Source organism: Nestor notabilis, unplaced genomic scaffold (genome assembly GCF_000696875.1).
Source record: "Nestor notabilis isolate BGI_N333 unplaced genomic scaffold, ASM69687v1 scaffold3865, whole genome shotgun sequence".
NCBI classification, from domain to species: Eukaryota; Metazoa; Chordata; class Aves; order Psittaciformes; family Psittacidae; genus Nestor; species Nestor notabilis.
In genome coordinates this window covers 37,197-48,491 of record NW_009930535.1, presented here as the reverse complement: position 1 = coordinate 48,491, position 11,295 = coordinate 37,197, and the positions used below count along the sequence as shown (strand labels likewise).

The following is an 11,295-nucleotide window of genomic DNA, read 5'->3' as shown; positions in this document are numbered from 1 at the left end:
TGCTGAACCTAGAAACGTTCACTGTAAGAAAGTACTCACTGATGCAAATGGAACATGCTGTGCTTCCTTCCAGAGGCAGGAAGGTAGCTAAGGTCCAGTCACTAAGCACTCAGTTCACATGCCAGTGTTCAGCCAGGTTTTAGTGGAGCATTGACAACTAGAGTTCTTTTAAGCACTACAGAAACAACTGATTGCTATTTAGCAGCATCGTACAACCTGAATTAAAGTCAGTACAGGCTGATAGTAACAAGGACACCATATTTTATCTTTCTTGTCACACTGCAATGTCCAAAAACAGGCAGTAGGAAGGACAGTGGGTAGACCAGTGTCTTGCAATAGATCACTGGGGTTTTTCCCCCCATTGAAAGAAGTTGTATGGCAGAACTTATAAAACTAGTAGCAGTAGAACTGAATATGGTTACTGGAGATTAGACTGTGGCATTGTGATTGATCCACAAGCCTCAAGAGAGCAAGGGGAAGTAAAGAAATACTGCCATCATGAGGGATGAGAGCTGAGGTCTATCTAATACCATTTGATGGTTTTGAAAATGGAGGTAGGTGTGAACTAAGGTGTGATTTAGCTAATAAAGTCACCGTGTGTCAAGAAATTTGGTTAATACCTAAGGCAAAAGGTGTCCTTTCATTTGACTTTTAGTAAGGTTCCATGGAAGACCAGTAATATCCATGGAATGTTCATGTCTGCCCTTAAATATGAAATCCTTTCTCTCTGTGATGTGTTTATGAAATCTGTAATCTAGTCATCTGAATGATCGTGTTTGATCTTACTTCGGTTTGCCATCTTGTAAGTGAAGTCCTTACGTTATGTCCCCATCTCAGATTTTGTAAGAGGATTTCATATACCTCTTCACTATTTGCAAATCAGAAATGTTTCATTAGCTCAGTAATCATCAGTAATCGTCATCAGTGATTTGACTTCAAGTGGTAACTGTGCGATTGCCTTGAGATAGTGACTCGGTGGTACTGTTAATCTAATCATTGGCTTTTAGAATCATAGAATAGTTAGGGCTGGAAAGGACCTTAAGATCATCTAGTTCCAACCCCCCTGCCATGAGCAGGGACACCACACGCTAAACTGTGTCGCCCAAGACTCTGTCCAGCCTGGCCTTGAACACCGGCAGGGATGGAGCATTCACAACTTCCTTGGACAACCTATTCCAGTGCCTCACCACCCTCACTGTGAAGAACTTCTTCCTTATATCTGTTCTTTCATGTGCACCTTTCAGCTTTCTTTTTTCTACTTTAAGCATCCTGTCTGAAAACACTTACCAATCCCATTAAGCTGATAAATCCATAGCACAGATATGAAGTACATATTAAGATGGATTAGGAGCTTCATGGTGAAGCTAAGGAATTATTTTTATCATGAAATGCTGCTAATGGATTAGTTATTTGTGTAGCTTGTGTAAAGCTCATTTGGCAAGATCTGGGAACATGCATAGAATGCTCAGGAATAAGTAACTAAAGCTTGCTTTCCTGTTGGAATTTCAGGAACTTTCATTTTTATTCTTCCACGCACATCTTAATAGCAAGTTTGTATTTATGTTCAATATAATGTGCTATTACACCCCCCAAAAAAATTAATCTTTTGCCTGATTTGTCTCATCTAGATAAATCTTCTAATTCATAGGGCTTCGTGTACCCAGGGTTGTCTCAAGTCTTCCCAAGAGTCTGTCTTAACTGTTTCAGACAGTTTATTTTCAAATGCTGGGTCTGGGTAGCGGTGGCTTATCCTCATCATTCATCTGCTGCTAGTGGGGCACTACTTTATAATAGATACCTTGAAATTTCTTACTAATTATTGAGTTAAACACTAACCATATGCAGTGAGGATTTTGCTTTTACTATAAACCTTCTCCGTAGAGAGTTTGATAATGTATCTTGCAGCTTTTGACAGTGTAGCAGAAAAGAACACTTAGAAATCTGCTTTGCTTTTATTGCCATGGAAATAAGTCTTGGATGACAAGAACAAGCAGCAGGATTCAGAGTAGTTCATGGAATATTGAGTGATTATTCTTAAATGCATTACCCTACTTATAGCATGGAAATATTTATTTCTAGTGGACATGCAGTTAAAGGAAGAAGTTGCATTTTTCTAAATGTATTCACTAACTTTAGCATGAAGGGGTTTCTGAAAACTTTTATTTCAGTTGCAAATAAGATTAAGAATCCCTTCTCTTTTTTTGGAACAATTAAACCCAAAATTCTATAGAAAGAAAAACTTGGATTTTCTGAGTCTGGGGAAAAACAAAGCATTTTCCCTACTCCTCTCTGAAAATCTCAGCTGTGTTTTGCAGAGAGAGGGTACTTCTGTAGGAGTAGAACCAAGCTTACCTTTCATGTAGCTTATGGCAAATCAGATAATGTGTTGAATGTACAGTGTGGATGTTTGGGTATGGGGGAGGAGAAAAAGGTTAAGTTTGACACCACAGTTATCTCCAGACTAATAAGCACTGTGGAGATGGAATCATTTCTAAAACGAAAGGTAGCAGCCAAGGAATGCTGTGGGATATCCAAAATACTTGGAATGCTTCTCCTCTGTTATCACAAGGTATGATAGTAGAAACTCTGCTCAGGGGTTTCATCTCTTTGGAAGGTAGAGACCTTTTGGAGGGTGATGCAACTTTCTGAGCCAGCTACAGTGCTTTTATCTCAAGACCAATGTAATTCACTCTGAGGGTATTGGCTTCTATGAATATAAGAAGTAAAGCATATAGTTATGTGTTCCTGGTGAAAGTTAGCTTTTTTACCTGTAAATACTACATGTAATAGTGTTTTGCCTTAGCAGTACATCAGCCTTTTGTATGTTCTTTGTATTTTTAGGGGTGCCGAATGTCTTTTATTTTCTTATGCTTCCTTATGTGAAATAGTTTTAAACCAACAAGCAACATGCTTTCCAGTAGAAAGTTGTGTAGAAAGTTCTATCAGAAACTGAGATCTGATCATCACAATAACCTGGAAATACCATAACCTCCATGTATTTTGGACTGGTTTTTGGTTGTGGTTTTTTTTCTGTGATGGGCACTTAAGAACTTATTTTCACTTGCAGTTTAAGATCCTAAATGTACCAATGTCTTCTCAACTCGCTGCAAACCACTGGAACCAACAGCAAGCTGAACAGGAGGAGAGAATGAGGATGAAAAAGCTCACTTTGGATATCAATGAGCGTCAAGAACAAGAGGACTACCAGGGTAAGAACATCACCAAGTATTTAATCTTTATTTTCAGAGGAACTTTAGTGGACCTACAGAAAATATTATTTGTGATAATTAGCAGTTCAAGTTCTGAATATTGATTTGTAATACTTCATGGAAAACCTGTGGTTTAGTTTAAGTCATTCATTATTTTCACCCTTGTCCCTGTGCTTGAAGAATTTTGTATAGCTCTTCCATGAAGTTGTTTTCAAGTGGCCCTCAAATTTCAGCCTTTCCATTTATTTTGGGAAAGGGGAAAAAGGGGAGGTTGTTACCTTAAAAATGAGATAACACAAAATTAATCTGATATTTGTGGCATTGTCTCCATTACTGCAAGACAATTGAGTAGGATACAAGAGGAATTAATTCTGTGCAACTTAAGCTTTGCTTTTTAGATATTAATAGATATTTTAGATATTAATAGTATTTAGAATGTTCATCACTTTTGCTAAGACTTGCAAATACTAAGAGATAACCTTCACCTGAGAAATAAAAACTGTCACTGCTTCCTATTGCTAAAAGTTCTAGGAGTGCTACAAATCTGGAGCATAAGAATATATTAACAGAATGAAGGTTTCATACAAATTTATATGACCTAATTTGATTTTTAAAGGTAGGTAAGTCAGGCATTTCGGAACCCAGACACGTTGAAGCAAACAGTTAATACAACAGATTATACAGCCCTAAACTGGTTGGTGCACTTGACGTGTTTGGTTGTGGGGTGGTTTGTTTTGGCTTTTTTCTATTTTTCAGTCTCAACTTTGGCTTACTCAGATAGTAAACAAAAGCCAGACCAATAAAACCAATGGCGTTCAGCTCTTACCTTAGCATTTCCATTTAACATCTCAGAAGTTACTGCTCTGTGTTTTGGTGAAGATGTTGCAGTCAGGTGGCAATTACAGTATAAGTAGTTCGTTAGCAGGAATCTCACTTAAGGTATTTAATGAAAGGTCATTATTCATCAAGAAAAGGGAAATTTAAATTAAAGCAGCTCTAATTCTAAAACCACTATGGAATCTAACACTCCTTTCAGAACTCGCATAGTACAAGAACTAAACTTGTAATTGTAAGTAGGTGTCTACAGAGCTCTGAAATGGTAACACAATATATTCTTAGCGTTAAACATCGTAATCAGCTTAAAACAGTCTTTTCTGAGACACTCCCCTCTAATAAAGTCCACTTGTGAAAAAGGAAAAGAAACAGTAGAGTCTAGAATTGGACAATTCTGTGCTTTTCTCGGGCTTTTTGTGGGTTTTCCTTGTTTAATGATATTTCTGATACTTCTGCTGCCCAGGGCGTTTGGGTTTTTCTGCCTTGTTGATATCTTTAAAATCAGTCTGTTTAATACAAGATTTTATTGTGAGCAGTTGTGCTTCTTATCCGAAAAAAGGATCACACTGGTTTTGCCCAAGAGAAGCGACTCAGGCAACCGATCCCAATTGATAACAAGTCAGCTTGCAAATAAACCATTGATTTCTTTGAACTTTCTCATAGATTTTTCAGGTGCTGTGTCAAAAGCATTAAAATAGGAGGAAAATCAACACGGAAGAAGTAGGCTTTCCCATAATTGACATCCATTTTTAAAACAGCTGCTGATTGTTTTTTAGTAATGTGGGTAACACACACAGTAAAAACTAAAAGGAACCATTTAATCAGGTTAAATTAAACAGGCCAAATTACACTCCTCTTTGAAACTATTTTTTATTTCTATTTTGTGCAATTCACTGTTGCTTGCCTGTAGTTGGCATGTACCCATTGAAAGAAAGAGTTGGGCTTAAGTTTCTGTTTCAAGCTTTGGAGTTACAAAGGAAGGAAGAAATCTCAATTTCTGGAACAGTGCCTTAGAGTTGTCCTACCATTTGCACATACATTTGGGGTGGGGTTTCTTTTCGTCAGCACAACGTAGCTAATAGGTGAAAATTCACCATTCAAAGTGGTATCAGATAGTTATTTAATACTTCAACAATGTTCATTAGTGTTACAAACATTTTTAGTTTAAAGAAATACTAGAAATTGGGTGACTTATTTAGACTGGTGTTTTTCTGCGTAGATGATGATTTTCTTCACTAAAACCAAACATGGGTGACATGCCTTCAGTCTACCTAATACATTGTGCTCCCTTGCCATGTCTGCCTTCTGTTATCTTCTCCATTACTCAGCTTCTCAGTTACTGACTTTTCACAAACCTTGCTATTTTCTTTCACCTGCAGTCTGGAAAACAGAAGAGACAGGCAGGCACATGCTTCCTGCTTCATTGCACCTGGCTGGCAATGAACCATAAACTCTTCTTATTTTCTTCTCCAGCCTTGTCATTGCCAACAGAGATCTCCCCTAGCATACAGAATTGTTTTGAAGGATGGTATTACGTGATGTTTACAAAACTGGACTGTCAGCGTGTTGGAAGGGCTTGCTTTGCCTTTTCCAGGTGTTGAAAGGGGAGTCTACAGACCATGAATACATGGTTTATTAAACTGTTGACACCAATATTGTATGTTAAGTCATTCATCGATTCCCAGTTTCTCAAAGACTGGGTGGATAACATACCAAAAACTTTGTGTGCATTTTGTAAGTGGCCAGAGAATCTCATTAGAGTCTCTAGTTCTGCAAGTCATTGTGAGAGTAGTGGAATTCATTTCTAGCAGATGATGGGTATGTGTCTCCAATGAGATTACCAGAGATTAGAGAACCAGACAGAGCAGACTTTCAAACTTAATCTGTTTAACAGTTCATTCTGCTTTTCCTCTTCATTTATTCCATCTGTCTCATTGCTGAGTAATGTAGATTCTTGCACAGGTGGACTGTCAGAAATACTTTCATTAGCTGCACTAACATATGGGCAAAGGGTTACTATGCTGTGTTTGTAATTACAGTGGGTAATTAATAACCAGCGACTTGGCCTGATAAAGAACCATTTTTGTCATTAAATTTTAGAAAGGAAGTCTTACTAAATGCCAAAATACAGTACTTGCCTAGCTTAAACTGCCCTAAAGTTAGATGTCAAGTGCTCAACTGGGTAGCATAGGCTTCTTTCTGCACCCACCTATTTCTTCCCAACTGCTCATAAAGTGAATATCTCATCCACAGGACAGTGTAATGTAGGTCAGCTGAGTCACATCTTCAGGTGCCTGCCTTCTCTGCAACAGGATCCTATTATGGATAGCTTAAGCTTAAATAACTGACTTTTCAATTCCTAATTTTAGGACAGGTTTCTTGCTGAGTCTTTAATTGGCAGCAACATTGTCCAGGTGTTACTATTTCAGGGTAGTTTAATGTGGTTTCTCTTACTGCTGAGAAGCTTTGTCCCTGATCATTGATAAAGAAAGAGGTGGCTGGTATCTTTAGAAAGAAAAGGTCACAGCCCCTTTCTTAAGCACCTGTGATGAAAACCATCGCTGGCAGCTTTTTCTGTTCCAGAGAACACCTGGAAATGCAAGGTCATATTATGGGGTAGTTTGGGTTTGTCAAAGCTGTCTATGCAATTTAGTAACTCTGTCAAAATTAGCTGTTGCGGAATAAACTGAGGAGTGTTAACCCTGAAGCATAGCAAAGTGTAACCAAGGTGTCTTTTTATGGCAGCGAAATGTGCTTGTGTAAATTCCTCATGCATAGAAAATGTATTTCACTTTGTTCTGGATGTCATTACAGAAATGTTGCAGTCTCTGGCCCAGCGTCCAGCTCCAGCAAATACTAATCGTGAACGGCGGCCTCGGTACCAGCATCCGAAGGGAGCACCTAATGCGGATCTAATCTTTAAGACTGGTGGGAGGTAGGACAATCTTCCTTTAACTGTGGTAATTCTGGTTCTAAGCAAGTAATTGCCTTCATAATGGAAACCGATAATGATCTGTGTAGTGCAAGTGCGGTTGTTAGTAGGTTCCTTTCTAAAGCATTCAGTTAAAACACTGAGCAGTGGTTTGTGCTTCTAACACAGTGTCTGTAAATACCTCCTAGAGTGAGGTTTGGAAGCCAGAGGATTATTTTTCCAGTTGTGAAATGGCTGGTAGCATCTGAGCCTTTTTATAGAGGAAAGGATTCAAATCCTGCTTCCTCTGTGAGAGGGGGAGAGGATATTTTTGAGTATCCAGAGAAATTCCTGTTGTGCTTCTTCAGTTTAGTCAATTTGTGAGCTACATCTCTGTATTTGAAGCCCTGAATGGAAAGTAAATACAGTAAAGTTGGGAGGGGGCAGGAGAACTTTAGATTAATGGTGTGCAAGAGCATACCAAAACCAGTATTAACATGAAAAGAGCCATTCCAGCTTGCCTAATAGACATTCTACAGCTTTAATACATCTGTGTGTCTCTTCTCACTCAGAGTAAGCTTGCAAATAAACCATTAAATTAGCCCTGCAGCACAAATTTGAATAAATGGTTTCAGGTGAAACACAGACTGCTTTCATGTTTCTTTTTTCTTTGCAAGTTAATTTTGGAGGTGGCTAGATAGGAGCAGCAGCTCTGAAGGGAGAGTTTACCTACTAATGGGTCTTTGTCAACTACAAATAAGTTAATGTACTAATCCTATGTAACACTAACATTGCCAACTTCTTTACTTCTTTGTGGTACATTCTTATAGTCTTATTATACCTTCCTGATGATCACTCAGTCCACTGAGATCCATACACACAGGGTACAAGAAAAACCAACCCCTCTTTTGAAAACAGACTGCAGTTTAAAATAAACATTAACCAGATGTAACTCAATAAAATGAGCAGTGCTGTCCACTTAGCTTTTTCATACCACTGTTGCAGAAGTACAGACTATTCAGTTACACGAATTTCTGTAATACTTGCAGGTGTTTCAGAAGTAACTGTGCAGTTGTCTTCCTGTTGTCTTTCCCAAAAACCTTCTAACCTGTACAAGGAGAGCACTGCAGTTGTGCTTTACATACAGCAGCCAGAACAGTACATGTGATACTTGCAGATTGGTTTTTTCAGTGCAGTTCTTTTGAAAGCTTTTTGTTTTCAAATGTTTCAGGGGAAATATAATTTAGGACTTGACTTAAACTGTTCACTGTAAGCTAGGTCAGACTTTGTCCAGTGAACAGTTCAAGTAGTGTTTGCTTGCTCGAATAGCTGTGCCATGAGCTTGCAATTCTGATGTAGTTTTGTTTTATGTAATTTACTCTTTGTTCCTTTTAATCTGTAAGCTCCTTAGAGCAGGGACCAGGAAGTTTGCTTTAGCAGGCATATTTATTTGTTGTGTAGTGCACTGCTCAGGCACACAGTCATGCCTCAGTTGAGCCATCTTAGCCTGTACTGAGGGAATGGTACTTTTCTTAACTCTGAAAGGTATTTTAGCAGAGATAATATTTATTGGAGTCTGTGGCTTACCACGTCTGGAATGGATTGTCTGTCACCTACGTTTTACAGCTTCTGATTTACAGGATATATTGAAGATTGTGTTCTGATTTTGAAGTGTGAACTGCAGTCCCTGCCCAGACTTCCCTCATGTTTTAGTGAAGAAGTTACCCCACACACTCTGAGGACACTAGAGTATCTTCCTATTTGCTAAGAGCAAATAGGAACTGAGCTATTAATTTTAGTATTTGTTGGGAGAAGTTTTCCCTTTCCTATGTGATAGAACCAATTTGTGTAATTACCGATGTTATCACTTACATGATGAGTGAGCTGGGTTGTGTTGTTCCTTCTTTGTATATGAAGATGTTGTTTTCTTGCAGTAGTAACTCAAACTTATTGGAAGTAATGATATATGTTACTTTCTTTAAGGTATGCAACTTCTTATTCTAAATTTCCTGAGGTTAGGAACCATCTGAGGAATCATCTCCTGGTTGACTCCATTGTAATGCACAAACCAACAACTCTTGTGCTGCTAAGCATGTCTTAAGCACCATGTTTCAAATCTCTTTTAGGAAGTTAAATCCACATCTACCTATCATAACAAATGATTCAGAAAGCAGTGAAGGCAGCACTGGGTTCTTGTATGATTTTGACCTTGAACAACTGGATCTTGCTGTGTGGTTTGGACCTCATGACCTCCAGAGGGCTCTAGGAACCTGAAGTTTTCTGTGATTCTGTTTTAGTCTAATGGGGTGTTAAACCAAAGCAAACCCAAAAAACCTCCCCACAGAAGTGTTGCCTCCTTTGCCTGTGATAAACCCCCTGTAAGTGGAAGAATGAAGTAGTGGCTGTGGCTATACAAGAATGCATTTTTGTTAGAAAAACTAGAGAGAAATCTTTTGCAGTGTTTATTTTTTATCTCTTAATGTCCTTTTTCTGTGTTGAATTAAATGCAGGGAGATTTACAGGCTTTGTCAGATTTCTTGTTATTTAGCATGTGCAAAATGCTGGATCAGAAAGTGGGGTTTATTGCTGTTTGTAATCACCTGCTTGTATAGCCTCAGGTTTTAAGACCTGCTAATCCTGCAAGGAGGAGGTTCTTTTTGGGACTCATACATTTAAGGCTGATTGGCCTTAAAGATAACTTACTGTGATTCCATTAACAGTAGGGTTCCTTGATTTGCTTCAGCAGAGCTGGGAAGGCAACTGTTTTCACTCCTGCTACCAGTTCTGTAGCATTTGTGCACTGAAAGAGGACTTTGGCTACAGAGCTGTTAAACCGATACCTTCAGGAAACACAACATTCACAAAAGTGATTTTTTACAGCGATTGACAGGAAAATATTCTTTACAGTTCTGGAGAACAGCCTCTCACTTCATAAGAAAGTGTTTTTCCTTTGTTTATGGAGGATGGATATAAATGGCTTGCTTATAAAGTGAAATGAAACCACATTTTATGAAATCTGGTTAAAAACGTTGATTGCCAAGAAAGAAAAAAGAATTGCAGTGAGAAGCCTGTCTGTGGAGAACAGGCCTTACCAAGGAGTTCAATATCTTGTTAAACCTCTCCTTATTAAAAGCACTGACCTCAAAACTCACTGCTGCTCTCAAAGTAGATTGAAGAAAGAGGGACCTGTCTGCGTCAAAAGGCCCATTGGGATGTAGACGTAAGCTGACGAACTAAATCATACTCAATTTAATTGGTAGTTTTAGATCTCCTATTTGCATCTGCCTTCTTTATCCCTTTTAATGAAGAAAAATGAAGCATGAAGATAACAACAGGATGCTAGGATTTTATTAGTTAAATATTCTTATAATAGAGTATTGCATTAATGCTGAGAAATCAGAGTATGGATAATAAGGAAAAATGTGAATTTAACATGACTTCCTGTTTCAGCTACTGGACAAACACACTTTATACATCACCTGCTATATACTTGATGTATTGAACCAGTATTATATTTTGAAGCTTTGAATTCACTTCTTACTGATACACCAGAAGTCTTGGGCTGCATAAATCCAATTTCTCTGTTAGCCTCAGCCTAGCTTATTGTTGTAGACTACCACTGCCGCTTGCTCAAACTAGACATTCTTTAGTGTTGGCATGGCACTGTCTTGAAGTGACAGGTCCATCTCCTAGTTCATCGTGCAGCTTTCACAATCTTTAGCTGTCATTTTCAGTGACGTCTTGTATTCCTTAAAACGAAAACAAAAGAGAGAAGTCATCAGTTCTAGAATCATAGAACACCACTTTGGAAGGGATCCCCACACGGTGTTGGATATCTCATGTTAACCTATTTCTTTTCTTCTCCTTCTTAGGAGACGTTGATCCAGCAGCAAGTGTCATTTCATTAGGTCCTGTATCTCTGATGTTGTGGATAGTGGAGTCCTCCAGCGATTAAATGAGAGCAGTGGACACATCTCAGCATGTCAGTCTAGAGCGTTCAGAATCGAAACCTGGGACAGGCTGGGGCCGTGGGGCAGAACAACCGCCTCCCCTCTTCCCCCCCAAACCCTCATGGAACAAGTGGAAGCTTCCAGTCATGGCCTACCAAAAATACAAATAAAATATATTAAAAAAAAAAAAAACAAAAAAAAAGCTTTTTGTTACAGGAACCACCTTGAGGGTTAATCTTCTCATGAGAGCAGAAGTAAATGAAGGAGATGGTTAACTTGACCAGTGAGCAGCTCGGTGAAAACAAAGATCAACCCGAAATTCAGCTGGATTACACTGGAACTGAAAAGGTCTTTTGCCAGCTCAGTATGTGGGAGAACGGAGTTCTAAACT

General features: G+C 38.6%; 1 protein-coding gene across 1 annotated transcript in view; it reads left to right on the top strand.

The window, feature by feature from the left end:
* Nucleotides 1-10,900, top strand: part of UPF2 (UPF2 regulator of nonsense transcripts homolog (yeast)) — a 56,952-nt gene extending 46,052 nt beyond the window's left edge. The window contains exons 19-21 of the mRNA XM_010015431.1: nucleotides 3,068-3,209; nucleotides 6,858-6,978; nucleotides 10,827-10,900. Of these exons, the coding sequence (XP_010013733.1) occupies nucleotides 3,068-3,209; nucleotides 6,858-6,978; nucleotides 10,827-10,836 (273 nt within the window). The 3' untranslated portion in view covers nucleotides 10,837-10,900. The remainder of the gene's footprint in view (nucleotides 1-3,067; nucleotides 3,210-6,857; nucleotides 6,979-10,826) is intronic.
* Nucleotides 10,901-11,295: the final 395 nt, after the last annotated feature.